Source organism: Denticeps clupeoides, chromosome 18 (genome assembly GCF_900700375.1).
Source record: "Denticeps clupeoides chromosome 18, fDenClu1.1, whole genome shotgun sequence".
In the NCBI taxonomy this organism is placed as follows: Eukaryota; Metazoa; Chordata; class Actinopteri; order Clupeiformes; family Denticipitidae; genus Denticeps; species Denticeps clupeoides.
The window spans coordinates 16,620,718-16,648,090 of record NC_041724.1 but is presented as its reverse complement, the minus strand read 5'-3'; the positions used below and the strand labels follow the sequence as shown (position 1 = coordinate 16,648,090).

Genomic DNA, 27,373 nt, shown 5'->3' with positions numbered 1-27,373 from the left:
CATTTGCAAAGAAAGTCCTTTAAAAGTAGAAAAAGTGCAAAGATATTTTTAAAAATGTAGTCACATAAATAAACTTATTTAAGTGAGTGAATGATGATTCATTGAGCAGAGAATTTGATATGCAGTTGAAGTAAGCCCTCTATGGCTCAGCACTGGTACTGCATGGGCAGGACACTTCCGTACATTTTTTGTCTCTAATAGTGTCTCTGACAACAAGACTCAAATGTAGGTGACAGAATTCTGTATCAGTATTATTAGTAAGTATTAAACAATAACATCTGACAATCATCAATGACTACAACAATCACAAGAGACCTTGCTTTCAAGAATTACAGATTATATCAGGTCAAAATGCTATTTCATTTAATAACCATTGCTTACTGCACAGACCTGCTGAGACCATTGTCTTGAACTGAAGTACAGCAACGCAAAAACACAGACCATGAACATATGGAACATATTATTATATTATTATTACGGAAAATTGTATATAGAACATGTACGTGACTTTAGATACAGTATAGTCGGGTTACCCCCAAATTTATATGGAATACATAGCTAAATGGTAGTGTGGTAGCCTTTTGCAGAAATTGTGTACACACTAGGAAACAAGCAGCTTGTTTCCCATCCGTTAAATCCTCCATGTCCATTTGAAGGACATGACTTGACAGAACAAAACAAAATAGCTTGCCTGGAGTGTAGAGCACTGCTGTTTCATTGTGGGAAGTGCTCCAGATGTCTGAAAAAACCCACACAAAACCATCAGAACCGCACAGAGGTGAAACAAAGCTATCTGGATGAGCAGGCATGCAGAAGCTTTCTCTCTTTTCTGCTCAGGGATCCTAGTTTTGTGTTGACTCTTCGCTGCACCAAAACAAAATTGACAACAGCCCTCATCTATTCCACAGAGGAAATTTTCTCACATGTTTTATCACTGACATTGCACATGACTTGTGTTTGCATTTGTGTCATATGGACTAAAGTCACTGAGTTTTTCTCCATTTTGGTCACATTTCTCTCCTTGTCCAATTTTACTGTCTGAATCTTTATTTTATTTTTCTACACCAGCGACTCCCTTTATTCCCCCCTCTCTCTCTCTCTCTCTCTCTCTCTCTCTCACACTCACACACACACACACACACACACCACATCTGTGGAAAGAGCTTTGTGGTGGTTGGGGGTAGGGAACTCATCCATGGCTTTGCTGGGGCTGGACAGCAAAATCTGCAGCAGCAGTTGGCACTGAAAAGCTATAGCAGCCTTAGTTGCCATGGTTACCTAAGGGTGACAACCTCCACATTTACACAGTGGTGCAGAGCACTGCATACTGTGTAAAACTGTTCTGTAGCTTGAGTGTGATAGAAGGCACACAGGCACATATAACAATCAAGCACTCACATTCATTTGCTTACTGGCTTCTTACGTAAATCTGAGGGACTAATGTCCCTCTGAGAGGGGAAGGCAGGTGGGGGAGGGATGTGGTGTGAACGGTGGTCTGGCCCATAGTGATGACATCAGCACCATGAGCTCAGCCTGCAGACAGAGAGCTCCCTGCTGCAGAGCAAAGCAGAGTGGAAAATTACCAGCCCTTCCCCCACTGATAACACACACAGCTTTCTGAGACTCATGCCTTTAAGGCTGCACTGTACAGATTGCAGCCACAATATCACACTTCCCTGTGCAAATGTGAGGTCCTGCCATGTCACACAACACAGCTCTACATTTCAAAGGCCATTAACAAATAAATATTACAAGGATTTGCGATTTTGTCTATTATGCTATATAAAATATGATTAGATGAGTGAGTTAAATGACTGAAGGAGCACAGACCACAGGGAGTGATCAGAAGCAGAACAGAAAAAAAGAAAAAAACATTTTAGAAAGATGACCTTTCTCATGCTGAGCTGAGCTGGTTCTGTGGAACGCTTCAGATTAGATTTTAGAACGCTAATGTTTATCTCCATTTAAACCCTGTAAACACCAGATGAAGCTGCCCTCTTGGGAGAAACCTCTTAATGGGGCATTTTAGGTCTCTTTAGTATTAACAAACACGCTGGGTAGGAAGATCCAAAAGAGTCCAAAAGAGAAAACAGGCACAGGAGGGAAAGGGCAAGGAAACAACTGGGTTCATTTTAATTCCATTACATGAGACCTCATTGTAAAAACAATAGAGCACAATGAATAAAGAAACCAAAATAGAAATCTGACTAAAAATGCTGTGTTAAACAGGAAAATCACCAATCACAAAATGCTGTCACCAAAACAGGACAGATCATTCTTTATGGCAATGCATAATACACTTTTCAAATTTCACCAACCCATCAACTGAACTAGCAATTACCCAAACAATACCCCTGGTAACCTTCTAGCTCAGGTGATTCCCAGGAGGCGGGCACATGAAAATGACCCTGCCCTATTCTTATCCAATGACACTTCCTGGTGTCATTGGATAAGAATTTTTTCCATTTCCAAACGTGATTAAATTCATTTCAGGTTATCAATTCAGTCAATGTGAGAGAATCTAATACATTCAACATAAACAAATGAAATGTACTTGACTAAATTTTTCTTACAAAAGAAACATGTATTAATTGTGTTAAATTGAATAAATTCATGTTTGTTAATTCAAATAAAGGCAGTGCTCTATAATTTTAAAGGCAGTGGTGGACTAGAGGGTAAAGAAATTGACCCATAATCAGAAGGTCAACTGAGGTGCCACCGAGTACAGTACCATCCCCACACATTACTTCCCTGGGCACATTCCATGGCTGTCTCTGCTTACTAATGTGATGGGTTAAATGCAGAGGACACATTTCATTGTTCATTGTGTGCACTGTGTGCTGTGCTTGTTGTGCATCATAAAGACAATCACTTCACTTTCACTGAAGAAAATCTCAATACAGTCAAACTGAAAAACTGAACCATCCATCAAACTGCCCTGTTTCTCCTGTTGTTCAGTTGTTAAATTATATGTTTAATATGTTAATATTTGTTGTTAATATTGTATTGATAAGTAATGTGATGTGATGTTGCGCTCATGTTTATATATGCATAGATGCAACAACAGAGTCTTTCATTTCATGCATTCAGGACCAAGGACAGAGAATCTCACTGCTTGTTGGAGGCATTTAAAAAACTGAGATTAAAAAAGTTTAGAAAAGAAGGGACCTTTTCTTTACTGGGGAGTGTCTGTGTCCTACTAAAAATTTCACTTCCATTAATACTGATCAGTTCGGCATCTATGGGACAAGACAGGGCAGGAAAAACCATGACGTGTCTGAGCCACACATGTCGTACTTCCATGTGAACTTTGAACACGACCAGCTTCTGTCAGTGTGAGTGGTGATCAACCCGCTGCTGTACTTGCTGAAGCTGCAATTCCCTCCTCCATTCCCACCGGAAAAGGTGTCCTCTGACCACAGGAACGTGTCTAGAGTGTTTGCATTTCCCCGGTGCTCATGCTCACGTTGCTGCTGAGTGGAGGGACGCCAGGTGAAAGTTTTGAACATAAAGTTTTTGGTGTCCTCATAATTTAAAGGCCACAGGGTGTACACGTTCCCACTGACAGGGGACTCATTATATCATTTAATATGTTCAATCATGTGGTGTTTAAAAATAGAATCTGCATCTGTATATGAGTGCTGAATTTGTGTTTAAAATATTCCATAATAACTGAAAATATCTTGCCATTATAGCGCTACTATGCAGACAAATGGCACGCTACAAAATGTTATTCCATATTTAGCATTGTTACATCACCAAGAGATAAATAAATGCCGTTTAATGGCCGTAAATTCCAAAACAACAAAATCTTTGCATATGTCCACGTTCCTTAAAGACACACATCCCTTGTCATGGCACCATGGGTAATATCACGAGACTATGTACCTGCCAGGTGAAGCTCTTCATTTTACAGGATTTTTGTGGCTATGGCCTACCCCCCCTTCCAGTCTCCTTACTGTCGAGCCAGACAGCAGGTATAAAGATGACTGATAATTACAATAGAAAATGATTTTGGATATGTTAAATGTTTTCCTCATTTCATAGTAATTGCCAGTGAATATGGAGAGCATGTTTAAAAAATACTGAGCACACTGTATCAAAAGATTCTCACTATCACATAACTTTCAACATAATCTAACATCATTATTACATCTAGGCAATAAAATTGACAAAAACATTCCTACAGAAATAAAGGAGAAGGTGGGGGGGGGGTCACATGGCCCCAACCTGAAAAGCTCGCAACAACCCCCTCCCCTTAATGATTGGGCACTGAGACCACAACCATTCATCTGTAGACTCTGTATTAAATGTTTGAAATTTTAAATTCTTCTACAGATCATCTTTTTGAGGCATTTGGTAGAGTCATCAAGGAAGGGAATTATATGTTTACACATTGTTCATTTTCTGCATACTTCTAGTACTAAAAAGGGCAGTGGTGGCCTAGCAGTTAAGGAAGCGGCCCCGAAATCAGAAGGCTGCCGGTTCGACTCCCGATCCGCTAAGGTGCCACTTAGCAAAGCACCGTCCCCACACACTGCTCCCTGAGCGCCTGTCATGGCTGCCCACTGCTCCCTCGGGGTGATGGGTTAAATGCAGAAGTCAAATTTCACTGTGTGCACTGTGTGCTGTGCTGTGACAATCACTTCACTTTACAAAATGGAAAAAAATATCTGTTAACGTCTGTTTCCATGCCTGTCTGGTCAAGTGCATTTTGCAAATATACAAAAGAACTTATACTGCAAACATCCTTACCTTCTCTTTATTAGGGAGAGTCTGAGTTCGGTTAAAAGTGTCTCCTCCGTTTATGCTGATCAGCTCCGAGTCAACAGGCGGAAACGGGGCGGGGAAAACCACTACGTCACTCTTCAACGTGTCGGAGCTAAAACACACGTCGTACTGCTGAGTGGATTTGGAGTAGGACCAGGTCCCGTCAGGGTGGGAGGTGATCACTGGCGCGCTGTACTTGCTGAAACCGTTTTTAGAAGCGTGGCACTTTACAGCGATCAGACTCACGAGGCTCAATAAAAAGACGACCGACACCGAGACCACGGCGACCAGCAAATACAGATTTAAATCCGAGAGGATTTCATCCTTACTGGGAACGTTTTTGAACTGAGTTTGTGTCTCTCCGGTGTTTTCAACCACCACGACATCGATAGAAACGGTCGCGGACAGTGAAGGTTCTCCGTGATCGGAAACCATCACGACCAGCGGGTGGGATTTCAGGTCGTTGTCACTCAGTCTCCTCTTAGTCCTGATCTCCCCGCTGCTGGTTCCGATGCGGAACAGGTTGTTCCCCTTCGGATCTGAAATGTGATAAGAAAGCAGCGCGTTGTAGCCCGAGTCCGCGTCGACAGCCCGGATCTTGGCCACAAAGTACCCCGCCTCGGCGGAATACGGGATATTTTCGCTGTTGACGGAGCTCTGGTCGGAATAAGGCGCTAGGACGCTGGGCCGGTTGTCGTTCTCGTCCAGAACAAACACGTTCACCGTCACGTTGCTGCTGAGTGGAGGGACGCCAGAGTCTCTTGCATGAACCTTGAACTGAAACGTTTTAATCTCTTCATGATTGAAAGACTGCAACGCAACGATCTCCCCGCTTTCTGCATCGACGCTGACCGCAGACATTGAAGCAAAACTCTTAGGCGGGCCCTCGACCAAAGAATAGGAGAGTTGGGCGTTTTCTCCCCGTCCGGGTCAAATGGCGACCAACTTGCATATGACAACTCCAGGCGGGCTGTTCTCTTTAACGTACGCGTCGACCACTGGCTCCGGGAAGCGCGGCGCGTTGTCGTTCACATCGGAGACGCGCACGGCAACGACGCTTGTGCTGGACAGCGGCGGCGACCCTTCATCTGTCGCGATCAGAGTGACAGTGACGCGTCCAACGCGCTCCCTGTCCAGCGGCCCGTCCACCAGCAGCGTGTAGTAGTTCTTGTACGCCTTCTGTATTCTGAAGGGCGCCGCGTCCAGGAGTTTTAGGCCCACGTGTCCATTTTTACCCGCGTCTTCGTCTGAAACGGTGATCATACCGACGGTCGTGTCCACCGGGGCGTCCTCCTTCACCGCCTCCACCAGAGAGGTCATAGTAATTTTGGGGACGTTGTCGTTAACGTCCATGATTTCGACAAGGACTTTGCAATGCGCGGCTCGGGGTTTATAACCTTTATCTTTAGCCTGGACTCGAATCTCGACCGCGCTGTTTGTCTCATAATCCAACTCCCCTACAACAGTAATGGCGCCCGTGTCCTGATTAATGGAAAACGCCTCGATGTACTTGTCGCTGTCGTGGTTAATGAAAGAATACACGACTTCACCGTTCGGACCCTGGTCCGAATCTGTAGCGTGCACGGACACCACGGGCGTGCCGGGCGGCGCGTTTTCGGCCACGCGAACTTTATAGAGCGATTTGCTGAAAACCGCTATGTTGTCGTTTACGTCCTCCACGTTTACAACGATATTCATGGTTCCGGACCTGGGGGGCTTGCCGCCGTCCACGGCTGTAAGCGTGAGCCGAATCATGGACTGTTTCTCCCGGTCCAGGGGGGTCTGCAGCACCAGCTCGGCCGACACGCTGCCCCCGATGCTCTGCACGTCCAGGGAGAAATGTCGCTCGCCGTCAGCTTGTAGCTCCTCACCGAATTGCTGCCCACGTCCGGGTCGTGCGCCCTCGGTAAGCTGAACCTCTCCCCAGCAGACGACGACTCGGAAATATTCAGCTCCGTCGCGGGGGTCCGGAACGCGGGGGCGTTGTCGTTTACGTCCAGCACGTTCACCTCGAACCGATAAATATGCACTGGCGAATTCACAATGGCTTCCAGGGGCAGCGCGCATTTCGCGGAGTGTCCGCACAGCCCTTCCCTGTCAATCCTCTCCTTTACATGCAGCACGCCGGTCTTTACGTTGACATAAAAATACCTCCGATAAGTGCCCGCCACGATCTGGAACCCGCGAGGCACGAGCTCCTTCACATCGAGATTTAGGTCCTTCGCCAAATTGCCCACTGTGGTATCAGGATTAACCTCCTCCGACACGGAGTACACGGTCTGCCCAGTCGCCACGCTCCAAAAATGAAAACAGGCCAACAACACCCAGCCACGCGTGGAAGCCATGACGTCCGATTAGCACTGCCCAAGAAAAACCTCCGACCGCATGATTGCAGGTTATATTTTCATCATCAGAACCCGGCGTTATTATATCCGCACCGCGCCCGCGTCCCGAACAAAGACCGCAGTAAAAGCGAAGCGGCTTCGGTCGGGGGCGGAGCGCGACGCTCTGTGGACTGATGCTGACACCATGTGGATCGATTCTGTCCAAACACGCAGGACACACGTCGTACAAACTAACTGCAAAGTATTTTCTTCCTTTTATGACCTAACACAATCTTCAAGGCAAAAATAATGCGTAAAATAGACAGTTGAAAAAGTCAGCAAAACGCTATTTCATTTCCACAACCTTTACAAATACAAACCCCAAAAAGTTGGGAAACTAAGCAAATTGTGAATAAAAACTGAATGCGATGATGTGGAGATGGAAAATGTCTATATTTTATTTGTAATAGAACGTAGATGACAGATCAAACGTTTAATCCAAGTAAATGTATCATTTTAAAGGAAAAATATGTTGATTCAAAATTTCACGGTGTCAACAAATCCCAAAAAATTCGGGACATGTAGCAATATGTAAAGTAAATTTGAGCATAACGAAGAGCTGGAAGACCAATTAACACTAATTAGGTCAATTGGCAACATGAGCTTCTCAGAGTGGCAGTGTCTCTCAGAAGCCAAGATGGGTAGAGGATCACCAATTCCCACAATGTTGCACAGAAAGATAGTGGAGCAATATCAGAAAGGTGTTACCCAGCAAAAAATTGCATCATCAACTGTGCACAACATCATCCGAAGATTCAGAGAATCTGGAACAATCACTGTGCGCAAGTGTCAAGTCTGTAAAACCATACTGGATGGCCGTGATGACCGGGCCCTTAAACGACACTGCACCACATCCAGGAATGCTACTGTAAAGGAAATCACAGAATGGGCTCAGGAATACTTCCAGAAACCATTGTCACTGAACACAATCCACCGTGCCATCCGCCGTTGCCAGCTGAAACTCTACAGTGCAAAGAAGAAGCCATTTCTAAGCAAGATCCACAAGCTCAGATATTTTCACTGGGCCAGGGATAATTTAAAATGGAGTGTGGCAAATTGGAAGACTGTTCTGTGGTCAGACGAGTTACGATTCAAAGTTCTTTTTGGAAATCTGGGATGCCATGTCATCCGGACCAAAGAGGACAAGGACAACCCAAATTGTTATCAACGCTCAGTTCAGAAGCCTGCATCTCTGATGGTATGGGGTTGCATGAGTGTGTGTGGCATGGGCAGCTTGCATGTCTGGAAAGGCACCATCAATGCAGAAAAATATATTCAGGTTCTAGAACAACAGATGCTCCCATCCAGATGTCATCTCTTTCAGGGAAGACCCTGCATTTTTCAACAAGATAATGACAGACCACCTTCTCCATCAATCACAACATCATGGCTGCGTAGGAGAAGGATCCGGGTACTGAAATGGCCAGTCTGCAGTCCAGATCTTTCACCTATAGAGAACATTTGGCTAGTGTGACAAAGAAGGCCCAAGACGATTGAACAGTTAGAGGCCTGTATTAAACAGAAATGGGAGCGCATTCCTATTTCTAAACTTGAGAAACTGGTCTCCTTGATCCCTAGACGTCTGTTGAGTGTTGTAAGAAGAAGGGGAGATACCACACAGTGGTGAAAATGGCCTTGTCCCAACTTTTTTGGGATTTGTTGACACCATGAAATTCTGAATCAACATATTTTTCCCTTAAAAATAATTTTCTCAGTTAAAACTTTTGTTGGAATCCGGTTTGTAATTCAGAGCACTGTCACTGCAGAAATTTAACTTCAGCATATGACTAAAAGTTCCAAAGATCACGCAAAAGGTAATGAGTATGATCAAACTATGTTCAGTATGTCCACACACAAAAGAAGCACAGCTTTAACACAATTTCCTATGGATTCCACAGCTGATAATTAGAATTCAGTACCATGGACAGCGATTTTGTAGCAGTAGCGTTCTTACCTTCTCTTTATTAGGGAGTGTCTGAGTTCGGTTAAAAGTGTCTCCTCCGTTTATGCTGATCAGCTCGGCGTCAACAGGCGGAAACGGGGCGGGGAAAACCACTACGTCACTCTTCAGCGTGTCGGAGCTAAAACACACGTCGTACTGCTGAGTGGATTGGAGTAGGACCAGGTCCCGTCGGGGTGGGAGTGATCACTGGCGCGCTGTACTTGCTGAAGTTGCTGGTTAGTCCTGTAGCATTTAACAGCTATCAAGCTCACCAGACTCAAGGAAAACAGCTGAAACCGAAACAAGAGCAACCAGCAAGTAGAGGTTCAAATCCGAAAAGCTGTCCTCCTTTAGAGGAACGTGCCTGAACTGTGTCTGAAGGTCTCCTGTATTTCCACAACCGCAACCTCGATAGAAACGGTCGCCGATCGAGCCGGTTCTCCGTGATCGGACACCAAAATGACCAGGGTGGGTTTTGAGGTCATTGTCGCTCATGCGTCTCTTGGTCCTGATCTCCCCGCTGCTGGTGCCGATTCTGAACAGGCTGTTTCCTCTGGGTTCAGAGATGTGATAAGACAGCAGCGCGTTGTAGCCCGAATCCGCGTCTACAGCCCTGATCTTGGCCACGAAGTAACCCGCCTCAGCAGAGTAGGGCACGTTCTCAGAAACCACGGAGCTCTGCTCCGAATACGGAGGCAGAATCACGGGGCTGTTGTCATTCTCGTCCAGAACAAAACCTTCACGGTCGCATTGCTGCTTAATGGAGGAAGACCAGAGTCTTTGGCTTGGACTTGAAACTGAACGTTTTAGTTTCTTCAAAGTTAAAAGCCTGCAGCGCGAGGATCTCGCCAGTGGCCGCGTTTATGTTAACTGCGCTTTTATTGTCGATTAATGAATAGGATATTTTTGCGTTTTCCTCGGCGTCCAGGTCAGAGGCCGCTATGGTGTAAATGACAGCACCAACCTGGCCGTTCTCCTTCACATAAACGTTCATGACGGGCTCGGGAAGCGCGGTGCATTATCGTTCACGTCAGAGATGTGGACCGTGATGACGCTGGTGCTGGTGAGGGGCGGGGTTCCCCCATCCGTCGCACTGATGCTGATGTTGAACTCCGCTGTTTTCTCCCTGTCCAGACGACCCCCCACGGCTAACGAGTATTTATTTTTATACGTGTTCTCGATCTTAAACGGCACCGCTTCCGCGAGCTTTAGCTCCACCGCGCCGTTTGGACCCGCGTCTGCGTCTTTCACGGTTATTAAACCCACCATAGTTCCCACCGGCGCGTCCTCCCGGACCACGTTGACCAGTGACGTCACCGCTATTTCCGGAACGTTATCATTAACGTCGAGTATTTCTATCAGCACTTTACTGAATGCTGCACGAGGATTTTGTCCTCGGTCCTTCGCCTGCACGCGGATCTCAAGCGCAGCGTTTGTCTCGTGATCCACGTCCCCGGTCACCGTAATCTCGCCAGTTACACCATCAATGGAGAAGTGTTTTATGTCGCTTACTTTATTTGTGCTTACGAATGAATATAATATTTCGCCATTTAACCCTTCGTCTAAATCGGTGGCTTGTACAGAAATGACAGGAAAGCCGCGCGGGACATTTTCCCGGATCTGCGCTTTGTACAGCGCCTTGCTGAAAACGGGAATGTTGTCGTTCACGTCTATTACATGGACTAGTATTTTAGTTGTTCCAGATCTGGCCGGTTTCCCCCCATCTAAGGCGGTGAGGGTGAGCTGGACTACAGGCTGCTTCTCTCTGTCTAAGGCTTTCTGCAGCACCAACTCGGCAGACGCGCTCTCCGCTCCACCCTGTACATCCAGGGAGAAATGTTCATTCGGGCTCAGCTTGTAGCTTTTAACCGAGTTGCTGCCCACATCTGCGTCGTCGGCGGTCGGTAAAGAAAACCTCTCTCCCGGAAATGCCAATTCGGAAACATTAAACACAATATGGGATGATGGAAATATCGGCGCGTTGTCGTTTTCATCTAAAATGTTGATTTCGAACCGGTACATATTAAGCGGCGAAGTAACAATGGCTTCTAATTCTAGTGGACACTTGGCGCTGCGTCCGCAGAGCCCGTCTCTGTCCAGTCTGTCTCGGACATGAAGAACACCGGTCTTTACATTCAGATCAAAATACCTCTTATAAGGTCCGTCAGCGATCTGAAAGCCGCGATGTTCCAGATCCTGTACTTTAAGGTCCAGATCTTTCGCCAAATTTCCAACGGTTGTCCCAGGGCTGGTCTCCTCCGAAATGGAATAAACAATCTGCCCGGACGCGACCTTCCAGGCGAAATGCAGCGTGAAGAAAATCCACGGAAACAGCCCACGAATCGAGCCCATGTTCCACTAACAGCAAATAGCGACAAACACAGAGGCATTTATCCACATCGTCCTGTAAATGTTGGTCAGTCAGCGCACTCCATGCCCGAGTCCCGACTGAACGCGACTTGAACAAAGACTTGCTAGGCCACGCAATGCCTTTATAAACGAGGTGGAGCCTTCAGAACCGACCAGAGACTTTAAACATTGTCGGTCTCTATCGACACCACGTGGAAAAGCGCAGCAACTGCAGATAATAACGTCCAAGCTGCACAAGATCATTCCGACATTCTTTCGATTATACTACACTGGTCAGATACTGTTTCATATTAGTCGTAATTATTAAACTGGACGGTTATTGCACCTACGTAACGAGTTAGAAAAAACATAATAGTGACTGTAGATACACAATCTCAGTGCCACAGACGAGCTCCTTCTTCAAAATGTACTATAGTTAAAGCATGTGCGCAAATATCTAGAGGTGTTTTTCTGACAGCTGACTTCTAATGTTATGAATAAATTATATCTAAAACAGATGTTCTGAATGAAAAAATGATGTTGTGGTCAGTGATGGGAACAACCGCGTTTTAATAACGGTGTTAGTGTATTGCTTGTTTTTTAGACACGGGTATACTGGCCATCGTTATAATGCCGTTAATGACAATAACATGGGGGCGTTACTGTAGTTTAGCTATTTTTTTATCAAACCAGGCTCTCTGCCACAAGATCGGTAAAGATTTGTTTTAATTTGGTGAGGGGCGAATTAACCGCATAAGTGATATTGGGTACGTTTGAGTTAATCTTCACGATAAGCCAACCGGAGGCAGAGGTGGGCGGGTCTTTACACAAAAACACTCGCAGAAAAAACACTGAAATTGCGAGTTCAAAAGTGACGTTTTCACAAAGGAAATTCACATGTGACTTTGTACATATTAAATTTACACCATATCTTTAAACTAAGTCTTTACAAACCTGCAATTCAAGCAATTCAAACCTGCTGAATAACCTCTCATCGGAAGTAATCCTCCAGTGGAAGTTGGTAGCACAAACTCAGAAGCCACTCAATAGAAATATTAACAAATTTAAACATTTTATTTTACTTTCTTTTGATAACTACTTACTTTTGTGATTCTACAACTTTTTAAAAGAAATAAATAGTAGCTATAACTAATTACTTTTTAAGTAATGTGCCAAAAACTGGTTCAGAAGGGTTTATATTACATAAACTGAAAGTGATTTGAAAGTGTTATGTCTGTACGTAACCATGGATCAAGGATATGAGTGTAGACGAATTGTTAAAGATCAACCCACTGAAGCTACAAACATGTTCTTAATAATACACCCAATTCGTTAAAAACATTTATAAGTCATTTAAATGATGAACGACAAGTCTCATTACAAAAACGAACTTTTCATCTTCAAAGAAATGTTTCAAGACAGATACATGCCAGTAAGATCAGCAAGCTTCTACTGAGGAACAGAAGAACATGAAAACATTATCCCTTCTGCTTTTTAGCCCCAAACTCAACGTTCAGTACCATGGACAGTTCCAGATCATCTGGTGTCAGACCAGATAAATTTCGCTGAAATAAAAAGTTGCAAGAACTATTTTCAAGAGCAATTGTTTAACGTTCTTACCTTCTCTTTATTAGGGAGTGTCTGAGTGCGGTTAAAAGTGTCTCCTCCGTTTATGCTGATCAGCTCGGCGTCAACAGGCGGAAACGGGGCGGGGAAAACCACTACGTCACTCTTCAGCGTGTCGGAGCTAAAACACACGTCGTACTGCTGAGTGGATTTGGAGTAGGACCAGGTCCCGTCCGGGTGGGAAGTGATCACTGGCGCGCAGTACTTGCTGAAGTTGCTGTTAGTCCTGTAGCATTTAACAGCTATCAAGCTCACCAGACTCAAGAGGAAAACAGCTGAAACCGAAACAAGAGCAACCAGCAAGTAGAGGTTCAAATCCGAAAAGCTGTCCTCCTTTAGAGGAACGTGCCTGAACTGTGTCTGAAGGTCTCCTGTATGTTCCACAACCGCAACCTCGATAGAAACGGTCGCCGATCGAGCCGGTTCTCCGTGATCGGACACCAAAATGACCAGCGGGTGGGTTTTCAGGTCATTGTCGCTCATGCGTCTCTTGGTCCTGATCTCCCCGCTGCTGGTGCCGATTCTGAACAGGCTGTTTCCTCTGGGTTCAGAGATGTGATAAGACAGCAGCGCGTTGTAGCCCGAATCCGCGTCTACAGCCCTGATCTTGGCCACGAAGTAACCCGCCTCAGCAGAGTAGGGCACGTTCTCAGAAACCACGGAGCTCTGCTCCGAATACGGAGGCAGAATCACGGGGCTGTTGTCATTCTCGTCCAGAACAAAAACCTTCACGGTCGCATTGCTGCTTAATGGAGGAAGACCAGAGTCTTTGGCTTGGACTTGAAACTGGAACGTTTTGGTTTCTTCAAAGTTAAAAGCCTGCAGCGCGAGGATCTCGCCAGTGGCCGCGTTTATGTTAACTGCGCTTTTATGATTATTGTCGATTAATGAATAGGATATTTTTGCGTTTTCCTCGGCGTCCTGGTCAGAGGCGGCTATGGTGTAAATGACAGCACCAACCTGGCCGTTCTCCTTCACATAAACGTTCATGACGGGCTCGGGGAAGCGCGGCGCATTATCGTTCACGTCAGAGATGTGGACCGTGATGACGCTGGTGCTGGTGAGGGGCGGGGTTCCCCCATCCGTCGCACTGATGCTGATGTTGAACTCCGCTGTTTTCTCCCTGTCCAGACGACCCCCCACGGCTAACGAGTATTTATTTTTATACGTGTTCTCGATCTTAAACGGCACCGCTTCCGCGAGCTTCAGCTCCACCGCGCCGTTTGGACCCGCGTCTGCGTCTTTCACGGTTATTAAACCCACCATAGTTCCCACCGGCGCGTCCTCCCGGACCACGTTGACCAGTGACGTCACTGCTATTTCCGGGACGTTATCGTTAACGTCTAGTATTTCTATCAGCACTTTACTGAATGCTGCACGAGGATTGTGTCCTCGGTCCTTCGCCTGCACGCGGATCTCAAGCGCAGCATTTGTCTCGTGATCCACGTCCCCGGTCACCGTAATCTCGCCCGTTACACCATCAATGGCGAAGTTTTTTATTTCGTTTGCTTTACTTGTGCTTATGAATGAATAAATTATTTCGCCATTTAACCCTTCGTCTAAATCGGTGGCTTGTACAGAGATGACAGGAAAGCCGCGCGGGACATTTTCCCGGATCTGCGCTTTGTACAGCGCCTTACTGAAAACGGGAATGTTGTCGTTCACGTCTATAACATGGACTAGTATTTTAGTTGTTCCAGATCTGGCCGGTTTCCCCCCATCTAAGGCGGTGAGGGTGAGCTGGACTACAGGCTGCTTCTCTCTGTCTAAGGCTTTCTGCAGCACCAACTCGGCAGACGCGCTCTCCGCTCCACCCTGTACATCCAGGGAGAAATGTTCATTCGGGCTCAGCTTGTAGCTTTTAACCGAGTTGCTGCCCACATCTGCGTCGTCGGCGGCCGGTAAAGAAAACCTCTCGCCCGGAAATGCCGATTCTGATACATTTAATACAGTAATAGATGATGGAAATATCGGCGCGTTGTCGTTTTCATCTAAAATGTTGATTTCGAACCGGTACATATTAAGCGGCGCAGTAACAATGGCTTCTAATTCTAGCGGACACTTGGCACTGCGTCCGCAGAGCCCGTCTCTGTCCAGTCTGTCTCGGACATGAAGAACACCGGTCTTTACATTCAGATCAAAATACCTCTTGTAAGGTCCGTCAGCGATCTGAAAGCCGCGATGTTCCAGATCCTGTACTTTAAGGTTCAGATCTTTCGCCAAATTTCCAACGGTTGTCCCAGGGCTGGTCTCCTCCGAAATGGTATAAACAATCTGCCCGGACGCGACGTTCCAGGCGAATTGCAGCGTGAAGAAAATCCACGGAAAAAGCCCACGAATCGAGCCCATGTTCCACTAACAGCAAATAGCGACAAACACAGAGGCATTTATCCACATCGTCCTGTAAATGTTGGTCAGTCAGCGCACTCCAAGCCCGAGTCCGGACTGATCGCGACTTGAACAAAGACTTGCTAGGCCACGCAATGCCTTTATAAACGAGGTGGAGCCTTCAGAAGAAACCAGACACTTTAAACAATGTCGGTCTCTATCGACACCACGTGGAAAAGCGCAGCAACTGCAGCTAATAACCTCCAAGCTGCACGAGATCATCCCAACATTCTTTCGTTATTATTACACTGGTATAAAAACTGTTTCAGATTAGTCGTAAATATTAAACTGGACTTTTATTAATTTTTTGTCACGTCATAATGGGATTAGAACCTAGCTGGTTTATTTTTACACAATTTGGTGGAATTTGACTTTTTTCTATGCTGTATTGTTTCAATAGCAAAACAGTAATGGCCAAAAAAATCTTCCATTTTTGTCCTGGCCAGCCGTCTCTGATACATTGAACACAGGCTTTACAGAAGAGATTGGTGTAAAGCTGCACAGAGTTTTATTTTGAGAATTGTTGTTGACACTAAAACTGTAATAAATTATGACATTCCAAACGGTTTTAAATAAAACATTTAAGTCCCTGTACGTAAACAAACTCACAGCACCAACACATGAGCCCGTACTTCGAAACTTCTTCTAGTCATTGCATGTGCTCAAAAATCTTGAGGTGTTTTTCTGACACCCGGCGTCTCATTTTATGAAAAAAAAATATCTAAAGTAGACGTTCTGAATTAAATATAATGTTCTGAGCAGTGTTGGGAACAACCCTGCATGGAACAACTACAGGCATGATTTTTCATTTGCTGAAAATAAGGGTCAGAATGTATTTGTTAAATGTACATTATGCCATGGAACCAAGTCTTAATTCACGTCGGTAGAGAAATTAAAATCTGATTAATCGCCTCTCATGCTTCATCAAAACTAGTGGCCAAGAACGTGGACGTTCATAGCAGCACAAACCCCCACAATTCAGGCCATCCAATTTTTTTTTCACATATATATATATATAATTTTAAGTTACTTTACTTTGATAAGTAACTAGTAACTATAACTAATAACTTTTTTAAAGTAACTGTCCAACACTGGTTCTGAGTGATAATTATTATAAAAACTGATATTGGTAGAATCCCGGGTCTCATTACAAAAACCAACTTTACATCTTCAGAGAATTATTTAAAGAATCATACGTCCAAGTCAATGCTGCACATTTCTAATGAGGAACAAAAGGGAAAAAAACATGATCGCTTCTCCTGTTTAGCCCCTCCACATTCAGTACCATGGACAGTTCCAGTTCATCTGGTGTCAGGAAAGAGCGATTTGAAAAAGTTCGTTCAGAGCACTCCAAGCCCGAGTCCCGACTGAACGCGACAAGAACAAAGACTTGCTAGGCCATGCAATGCCTTTATAGACGAGGTGGAGGTTCAGTTAATCTTTATTATAAGCCAAACAAAGGCAGACGTCGGTGGGTCTTTACACAAACACACTCGCAGAAAAAAACACTGAAATGGCGAGTTCAAAAGCGACGTTTTCACAAAGGAGATTCAGACGTGACTTTGTATATATTAAATTTACACCAGGTATTTAAACTAAGAATTTATAAACGTCAGTAATAATCAATTCAAACCTGCTGTATCACCTCTCATCGGAAGTAATCCTCCAGTGGAAGTTGGTAGCACAAACACAGACGAAGCGACACAATAAAAGTATTCACAAATGTAAACCTTTTAAGTTACTTTTTTTAAAACCTACTTGCTTTTGTGATTATGCAACTTTTTAAAGAAATAACAAGTAACAATAACTAATTACTTTTTTAAGTAATATGCCCAACACTGGTTCAGAAGGGTTTTTATTACTAAACTGATAGTGGTTCCAAAGTGTGATGACTCTACATAACCACGAATCACCGAGATGAGTGTGGACGAAATGTTAAAGATGAACCTACTGAGGCTCCAAACATACACCAAATTCGTTACAAAAAAATAAAAATAAAAAATGATCTTTTTATTAAACGTTCTTACCTTCTCTTTATTAGGGAGTGTCTGAGTTCGGTTAAAAGTGTCTCCTCCGTTTATGCTGATCAGCTCGGCGTCAACAGGCGGAAACGGGGCGGGGAAAACCACTACGTCACTCTTCAGCGTGTCGGAGCTAAAACACACGTCGTACTGCTGAGTGGATTTGGAGTAGGACCAGGTCCCGTCGGGGTGGGAGGTGATCACTGGCGCGCTGTACTTGCTGAAGTTGCTGTTAGTCCTGTAGCATTTAACAGCTATCAAGCTCACCAGACTCAAGAGGAAAACAGCTGAAATCGAAACAAGAGCAACCAGCAAGTAGAGGTTCAAATCCGAAAAGCTGTCCTCCTTTAGAGGAACGTGCCTGAACTGTGTCTGAAGGTCTCCTGTATGTTCCACAACCGCAACCTCGATAGAAACGGTCGCCGATCGAGCCGGTTCTCCGTGATCGGACACCAAAATGACCAGCGGGTGGGTTTTCAGGTCATTGTCGCTCATGCGTCTCTTGGTCCTGATCTCCCCGCTGCTGGTGCCGATTCTGAACAGGCTGTTTCCTCTGGGTTCAGAGATGTGATAAGACAGCAGCGCGTTGTAGCCCGAATCCGCGTCTACAGCCCTGATCTTGGCCACGAAGTAACCCGCCTCAGCAGAGTAGGGCACGTTCTCAGAAACCACGGAGCTCTGCTCCGAATACGGAGGCAGAATCACGGGGCTGTTGTCATTCTCGTCCAGAACAAAAACCTTCACGGTCGCATTGCTGCTTAATGGAGGAAGACCAGAGTCTTTGGCTTGGACTTGAAACTGGAACGTTTTGGTTTCTTCAAAGTTAAAAGCCTGCAGCGCGAGGATCTCGCCAGTGGCCGCGTTTATGTTAACTGCGCTTTTATGATTATTGTCGATTAATGAATAGGATATTTTTGCGTTTTCCTCGGCGTCCTGGTCAGAGGCGGCTATGGTGTAAATGACAGCACCAACCTGGCCGTTCTCCTTCACATAAACGTTCATGACGGGCTCGGGGAAGCGCGGCGCATTATCGTTCACGTCAGAGATGTGGACCGTGATGACGCTGGTGCTGGTGAGGGGCGGGGTTCCCCCATCCGTCGCACTGATGCTGATGTTGAACTCCGCTGTTTTCTCCCTGTCCAGACGACCCCCCACGGCTAACGAGTATTTATTTTTATACGTGTTCTCGATCTTAAACGGCACCGCTTCCGCGAGCTTCAGCTCCACCGCGCCGTTTGGACCCGCGTCTGCGTCTTTCACGGTTATTAAACCCACCATAGTTCCCACCGGCGCGTCCTCCCGGACCACGTTGACCAGTGACGTCACCGCTATTTCCGGAACGTTATCATTAACGTCGAGTATTTCTATCAGCACTTTACTGAATGCTGCACGAGGATTTTGTCCTTGGTCCTTCGCCTGCACGCGGATCTCAAGCGCAGCGTTTGTCTCGTGATCCACGTCCCCGGTCACCGTAATCTCGCCCGTTACACTATCAATTGCAAAATTGTCCATTTCGTCTTGGTTTACGAATGAATAAATTATTTCGCCATTTAACCCTTCGTCTAAATCGGTGGCTTGTACAGAAATGACAGGAAAGCCGCGCGGGACATTTTCCCGGATCTGCGCTTTGTACAGCGCCTTACTGAAAACGGGAATGTTGTCGTTCACGTCTATTACATGGACTAGTATTTTAGTTGTTCCAGATCTGGCCGGTTTCCCCCCATCTGAGGCGGTGAGGGTGAGCTGGACTACAGGCTGCTTCTCTCTGTCTAAGGCTTTCTGCAGCACCAACTCGGCAGACGCGCTCTCCGCTCCACCCTGTACATCCAGGGAGAAATGTTCATTCGGGCTCAGCTTGTAGCTTTTAACCGAGTTGCTGCCCACATCTGCGTCGGATGCACGAGGTAAAGAAAACCTCTCTCCCGGAAATGCTGATTCAGATACATTTAATACAGTAATAGATGATGGAAATATCGGCGCGTTGTCGTTTTCATCTAAAATGTTGATTTCGAACCGGTACATATTAAGCGGCGAAGTAACAATGGCTTCTAATTCTAGTGGACACTTGGCGCTGCGTCCGCACAGCGCTTCTCTGTCCAGTCTGTCTCGGACATGAAGAACACCGGTCTTTACATTCAGATCGAAATACCTCTTATAAGGTCCGTCAGCGATCTGAAAGCCGCGATGTTCCAGATCCTGTACTTTGAGGTCCAAATCTTTCGCCAAATTTCCAACGGTTGTCCCAGGGCTGGTCTCCTCCGAAATGGTATAAACAATCTGCCCGGACGCGACGTTCCAGGCGAAATGCAGCGTGAAGAAAATCCACGGAAACAGCCCACGAATCGAGCCCATGTTCCACAAGCAGCAAATAGCGAGAAACCCAGAGGCATTTATCCACATCGTCCTGTAAATGTTGGACAGTCAGCGCATTCCAAGCCCGAGTCCCGACTGAACGCGACTTGAACAAAGACTTGCTAGGCCACGCAATGCCTTTATAAACGAGGTGGAGCCTTCAGAACAAACCAGACACTTTAAACAATATCGGTCTCTATCGACACCACGTGGAAAAGCGCATCAACTGCAGCTAATAACGTCCAAGCTGCACGAGATCATCCCAACATTCTTTCGTTATTATTACACTGGTATAAAAACTGTTTCAGATTAGTCGTAATTATTAAACTGGACTTGTATTTCATATATTGCCACGTCATAATGGGATTAGAACTTAGAGCTGGTTTATTTTTACGCAGTTTGCTGGAATTTGACATTTTTTCTATTCTGTCTTGTTATAATAGCAAAGCAGTAATGGCAAAAAAAATCCTCCATGTTTGTCCTGGCCAGCCGTCTCTGAGACATTAAACACAGGCTTTAAAAAAGAGACAAATTTTCTCATGTTATGAACAAAAATATCTAAAGTAGATGTTCTGGATAAAATATAATGTTCTGAGCAGTTTTTGGGAAAACGGTGCTTTAATAATGTTGTTACTGATTTTTTTTTCAGTAACAGGAAATCCAACCGTCATTACAATGCTGTTGATGACAATAACACGTGGGGCCTTTCTGTAGTAAAGATATTTTCATAAGACTATGCTTTTGGCCTCAAGAGCGCTAAAGATATTTTTCTGTGGTGATGGGCGAGACAACTGCTTAAGTCATGATGATTGGCTAAAATGGAGTTGATCTTAAGAAGGGTCAAGTGTTGGGGGTGTCAACTGTAGGGCCTGTCAAAGCCCATTGAGACATACTGTATGTGATTTTGGGCTATATAAGAAATAAATGTTGTTGTTGTTGTTATCTTCACGATAAGCCAACCAGAAGCCCAGATGGGCAAGTGTTTATACAAACACACACACACGAGAGACCAAGTAATGGCCAGTTTAAAAGTAGTGTTTTTACAGTGGATATACAGGCATTACTTTTCACTTGTTAAAATTAAGGGTCAGAATGTGTTTGTTAAATGTACATTGTGCCATGGAACCAAGTCTTAATCCATGTCGGTAAAGTGAAATAGAAGTCTGATGAATCGCCCCATGTTTCTTCAAACCTAGTGTCAAGTACATGGAATTGTAGTACTGTGTTAATGGCTGTTGATATGTTTAGGTTTTACTGGCTGGTGCTCATTAGTGGTTCCCAGACTAATTGAACCCTAATAATGACTGGCTATGTTCCTATCAGGGACTGGTGTGTTGCATCAGCATGACTTTCAATGACTCTGATGGACCGATTGGTGAAGACTGGGTATTGGTTGTGGGTAGGTATTTCTCATAAATAGGGCCCACCTTAAGTCATTGGGGCGGTCGGGGAGAGCAGTGACAAGGACCCGGACCCGGAACCGGGACACATGACCTCACAGATGACAGCGGTGCGAGCATCGGCGACGCACCAAGATGCCGGACTGTGACCAGCAGCGTAGTGGAGGGCGGAGCTGCCAGTGACAACAAAGCGAGCTAAGTACCCCTGAAGGGACATCAGAGTTGTAATTTCCGGTTGCCGCGTCATTGTCTGTGGACTTGAAATATTCCTTCCTTTGGCCCTACAGTGTTTGTGTTGCAGCTGGATTGTCGTACAGCAGCTGAGGCCAACGGCGGAAGGCAGTTTGGACAGAGTGGTACAGTGTCTACACTCCGGTTGCAGTTTCCATTCATACGGCCTGGAAAGGAAACTGGGCGGAGTTGTTTCCGAGCACTCAGGAGGATGACTTGGGTGTATTCGTGGGATTCTGGACTGTGCGATCCGGCCCAGCTGCAGAGTGGAACGCCTCGAGACCGATGTGTACGCAACTCTGGTTTGACAATATGTGTGACCATTTGGTTCGTGGATTGGGGGAAACTGGTTTCGTACTGGTCAGGGGGGAGCCTACCAGGACTGACTGTTTTTAGGATCCTTTCTTATTAAATAGGTATTTCTATATATATGCATGTGCCACTGAATATTCAGGATTGCTGTGTGTGTATAGGGGTTAAGATAACAAGCCTGGCTCATTTACTATGCTGATTTTATTACCCACTCAACCCTCTTAGAGTGTGAATTTGCGGTGCTTTACTTGCGGTTTGTAATGTGTGTTTTGTGTGGTTTTCGATTTTAACGATTTGTGGGTTTTTACATATGTTCTGAACTTTGTGACTATTGGCTGTATGTGTTTTGGGGAAGGTGACATCAAATCGGCAGGACTGGTGATGTGTAACAGCTCCAGTCAGTGTTTTATTCTGATACACACCCAACGTCCGTTTTATCTGGTTGACTCAAATAACAAAATGTACTGTTTTAAATTGTACTTTGCGTGTTGCCTGTGTCTGGGGTGAACAAAGTTTGGGCATAAAGAAACCTCACGATCACGACACAAGTAGCCCAAACCATGGACGTTCATAGCAACCCCCACAAGTCCTTACATTTAAAATTTTCACATATCTGAAAATTTTAAGTAATTTTCTTTTGATAAGTAACTAGTAACTCTAATTTCTAACTTTTTTTAGTAATGTATCCAACACTGGTTCTAAGTGATAATTAATACATGAACTGATACTGGTTTAAAAGTGCAATTTCTGTACATAACCGACGAACAACCATGGACAGGAGTGTAGATATCATGTTAATAAGCAACCCACTGAAGGTACAAACATGTTCTTAATATTATTTCCAATTCATAAAAAACAATAAGTCATTCAAATGATTATTTAGAAACCCGGGTCTTATTACAAAAAAAAAATATTTTACATCTTCAGAGAATTATTTCAAGAAAGATCATCCAAGTCAATGCCGCACGTTTCTTCTAAGGAACAGAAGAATATGAAAACATGATCCCTTCTGCTGTTTAGCCCCCAAACTCAACATTCAGTACCATGGACAGTTCCAGATCATCTGGCTTATATAAAATGTTGCAACAAATATTTTTAAAGCTCAATTTTAAACATTCTTACCTTCTCTTTATTAGGGAGTGTCTGAGTTCGGTTAAAAGTGTCTCCTCCGTTTATGCTGATCAGCTCGGCGTCAACAGGCGGAAACGGGGCGGGGAAAACCACTACGTCACTCTTCAGCGTGTCGGAGCTAAAACACACGTCGTACTGCTGAGTGGATTTGGAGTAGGACCAGGTCCCGTCGGGGTGGGAGGTGATCACTGGCGCGCTGTACTTGCTGAAGTTGCTGTTAGTCCTGTAGCATTTAACAGCTATCAAGCTCACCAGGCTCAACACGAAAACAGCTGAAACCGAAACAAGAGCAACCAGCAAGTAGAGGTTCAAATCCGAAAAGCTGTCCTCCTTTAGAGGAACGTGACTGAACTGTGTCTGAAGGTCTCCTGTATTTTCCACAACCGCAACCTCGATAGAAACGGTCGCCGATCGAGCCGGTTCTCCGTGATCGGACACCAAAATGACCAGCGGGTGGGTTTTCAGGTCATTGTCGCTCATGCGTCTCTTGGTCCTGATCTCCCCGCTGCTGGTGCCGATTCTGAACAGGCTGTTTCCTCTGGGTTCAGAGATGTGATAAGACAGCAGCGCGTTGTAGCCCGAATCCGCGTCTACAGCCCTGATCTTGGCCACGAAGTAACCCGCCTCAGCAGAGTAGGGCACGTTCTCAGAAACCACGGAGCTCTGCTCCGAATACGGAGGCAGAATCACGGGGCTGTTGTCATTCTCGTCCAGAACAAAAACCTTCACGGTCGCATTGCTGCTTAATGGAGGAAGACCAGAGTCTTTGGCTTGGACTTGAAACTGGAACGTTTTGGTTTCTTCAAAGTTAAAAGCCTGCAGCGCGAGGATCTCGCCAGTGGCCGCGTTTATGTTAACTGCGCTTTTATGATTATTGTCGATTAATGAATAGGATATTTTTGCGTTTTCCTCGGCGTCCAGGTCAGAGGCGGCTATGGTGTAAATGACAGCACCAACCTGGCCGTTCTCCTTCACATAAACGTTCATGACGGGCTCGGGGAAGCGCGGCGCATTATCGTTCACGTCAGAGATGTGGACCGTGATGACGCTGGTGCTGGTGAGGGGCGGGGTTCCCCCATCGATCGCCCTGATGCTGATGTTGTACTCCGCTGTTTTCTCCCTGTCCAGACGACCCCCCACGGCTAACGAGTATTTATTTTTATACGTGTTCTCGATCTTAAACGGCACCGCTTCCGCGAGCTTCAGCTCCACCGCGCCGTTTGGACCCGCGTCTGCGTCTTTCACGGTTATTAAACCCACCATAGTTCCCACCGGCGCGTCCTCCCGGACCACGTTGACCAGTGACGTCACCGCTATTTCCGGAACGTTATCATTAACGTCTAGTATTTCTATCAGCACTTTACTGAATGCTGCACGAGGATTGTGTCCTCGGTCCTTCGCCTGCACGCGGATCTCAAGCGCAGCATTTGTCTCGTGATCCACGTCCCCGGTCACCGTAATCTCGCCCGTTACACCATCAATTGCAAAATTGTCCATTTCGTCTTGGTTTACGAATGAATATATTATTTCGCCATTTAACCCTTCGTCTAAATCGGTGGCTTGTACAGAGATGACAGGAAAGCCGAGCGGAACATTTTCCCGGATCTGCGCTTTGTACAGCGCCTTACTGAAAACGGGAATGTTGTCGTTCACGTCTATAACATGGACTAGTATTTTAGTTGTTCCAGATCTGGCAGGTTTCCCCCCATCTAAGGCGGTGAGGGTGAGCTGGACTACAGGCTGCTTCTCTCTGTCTAAGGCTTTCTGCAGCACCAACTCGGCAGACGCGCTCTCCGCTCCACCCTGTACATCCAGGGAGAAATGTTCATTCGGGCTCAGCTTGTAGCTTTTAACCGAGTTGCTGCCCACATCTGCGTCGGATGCACGAGGTAAAGAAAACCTCTCTCCCGGAAATGCCAACTCAGATACATTTAATACAGTAATAGACGATGGAAATATCGGCGCGTTGTCGTTTTCATCTAAAATGTTGATTTCGAACCGGTACATATTAAGCGGCGCAGTAACAATGGCTTCTAATTCTAGTGGACACTTGGCGCTGCGTCCGCAGAGCACGTCTCTGTCCAGTCTGTCTCGGACATGGAGAACACCGGTCTTTACATTCAGATCAAAATACCTCTTATAAGGTCCGTCAGCGATCTGAAAGCCGCGATGTTCCAGATCCTGTACTTTAAGGTCCAGATCTTTCGCCAAATTCCCAACGGTTGTGCCAGGGCTGGTCTCCTCCGAAATGGAATAAACAATCTGCCCGGACGCGACGTTCCAGGCGAATTGCAGCGTGAAGAAAATCCACGGAAACAGCACACGAATCGAGCCCATGTTCCACTAACAGCAAATAGCGAGAAAATCAGAGGCATTTATCCACATCGTCCTGTAAATGTTGGTCAGTCAGCGCACTCCAATCCCGAGACCCGACTGAACTCGACTTGAACAAAGACTTGCTAGGCCACGCAATGCCTTTATAAACGAGGTGGAGCCTTCAGAACAAACCAGAGACGTATAAGTATGTGGATCATTACTGACATCACGTGGATATATGAAGCAACTGCAAGCAATGAAGTCCAAGATTTTCGCTTTTATTTCAATGTCTTGTTGCAATTTCCTTTACCCCAAGGGCCAATATATGAAACTCAAATGACTGTGGTGTGACAATTAATCACTTTCACTCAATCTAACATAGTTTCAGTTTATTCACAGGATTGTTTCACACGGTTATTTGATCTTTTCTTTCACGATGAATATGAATCTTCTCTTTTTTCTGTCATTTTATTCCTTTCTTGGTGGTATGCAATTAATGTAACGTCTAATCTGTAAATGATTAAAGCAATTTTCGTCTTTAAGAACATTATTTAAATGTATCGCATTAACGACATTCTATAATTTGTTACATTTAAATATTGTTCTTAAAGCCGAATAGGACTTTAATCATTTGCAGTTTAGACGTTACATTAATTGCATACCACCAAGACAGGGATCAAATAAAAAAAACTCAGCACTCTGGTCTGACACACACACTACCTCTGTTATCTAAAACAATTGTATATTTAATTTTATCTATTAATGCACTGTTCGACTTTGCACAGCAATATTTGCACTTTTTACTTTGCACATTAAGTTTGAAGTAATTGTCCCTTGTGATACACAGCAGCACAGCACACGGTGCACACAGTGAAATTTGTCCTGTGCATTTAACCCATCACCCTTAGTGAGCAGCGGGCAGCCATGACAGGCGCCCGGGGAGCAGTGTGTGGGGACGGTGCTTTTGCTCAGAGGCACCTTGGCGCATCGGGATTCGAACCGTCACACTTCTGATTACGGGGCCGCTTCCTTAACCGCTTATCCGCTGCCCCGTTTACTTCAGCGCTGTCTGTCTCATGTTTACCAGTTCTGCAAGTTAAATGTTACTCTTGCACTGCCTGTGTCCCCTGTTTGCACTTTATGCAGCCCAGTTTGTCTGAGTCGCACACGTGCACTTTATGTCAGTATGTAACTTTGTTTAATTGTTCAAATGTTACATGTAGCACCAGGTTCCAGAAAAACTGCCTAACACGTGCTGCCTAACAGCACGTGCTGCCTAACACGTATGTAGCTGAACTGAGAATAAAGTCAAATTCAACTTTAACTTCAACATCAGGTGAGCTGCCCAGACACCGATTCCACGCAGCACCACAGCAGAAGGAGCGCGAAACACGCCGCCCCGGATTTCCTACTACACGCGGAATACTTTTCTCTAGAAAAACGCCGATAAATCCTTAAGACCGAGAGAATGTAAATCGCTAATCATTAAAATCATTAGAAATTGACACGACATTGAAGAGACGGTTAAACTGCTCGAGAAACACCAGGAATGTCTTTGTAACAAAGGCTGCGTAACTCTCCACATTCTAACACCGGGAGGAGCTAAACGGGCATAACATCATATTTCCACATATCAGTGCACAAATATCATCTTATGGGCATTAAATAACCATAACCTGCACATTATAAGTACATATGGGTAGCTTTGCAACTTGACGACTCAATGTAAAAGGGGCAAGCCTCAGGACCCTGGACAGCACACGATGCAAGAAATGATCCATACAAGATTCAAAAAGTTCACTACAATGACGCCAACTTTATGAATTAAACTAAAGAATGATTTAACTGAAGACGTGTTTTACTGTTGATTTCTACATCTAATAATGCAGAGAGTGCGATAGTCACAGGCTTTTCTTCCTTATATTAATTTATTCTTAAAAATTAAATGAAAAAAGAACAACGGCATTTAAGAGATATCTTGTTTCTATCTTACCTTTTCCTTGTTAGGCAGCGTTTGTGTTCGGTGAAAAGTGTCTCCCCCGTTTATACTGATCAGTTCTGCGTCTACTGGCGGAAACGGAGCTGGGAAAACCATGACGTCACTTTTGAGCGTGTCTGAGTTAAAACACACGTCGTACTGCTGAGTGGATT

The 27,373-nt window shown here is 45.2% G+C and overlaps 3 protein-coding genes across 3 annotated transcripts in view; all 3 read right to left on the bottom strand.

Moving 5' to 3' along the window:
• The window catches only part of LOC114768434 (protocadherin alpha-8-like), a 54,041-nt gene that overhangs the window by 23,672 nt on the left and 2,996 nt on the right, over positions 1-27,373 (bottom strand). Inside the window, 1 exon segment of the mRNA XM_028960706.1 lies at positions 27,216-27,373. Coding sequence (XP_028816539.1) covers positions 27,216-27,373 — 158 coding nt within the window.
• On the bottom strand, positions 12,928-15,542 carry LOC114768437 (protocadherin alpha-3-like). Its single transcript, XM_028960725.1, has one exon. It carries the CDS (start codon positions 15,418-15,420, stop codon positions 13,039-13,041), a length of 2,382 nt encoding a protein of 793 aa, XP_028816558.1. The 5' UTR covers positions 15,421-15,542; the 3' UTR covers positions 12,928-13,038.
• LOC114768438 (protocadherin alpha-3-like) lies at positions 22,745-25,361 on the bottom strand. Its single transcript, XM_028960727.1, has one exon. It carries the CDS (start codon positions 25,241-25,243, stop codon positions 22,871-22,873), a length of 2,373 nt encoding a protein of 790 aa, XP_028816560.1. The 5' UTR covers positions 25,244-25,361; the 3' UTR covers positions 22,745-22,870.

Coding starts and splice junctions, on each gene's coding strand:
- LOC114768438 (XM_028960727.1), bottom strand. CDS start 25,243: ATGGGCTCGATTCGTGTGCTGTTTCCGTGGATTTTCTTCACGCTGCAA.
- LOC114768437 (XM_028960725.1), bottom strand. CDS start 15,420: ATGGGCTCGATTCGTGGGCTTTTTCCGTGGATTTTCTTCACGCTGCAA.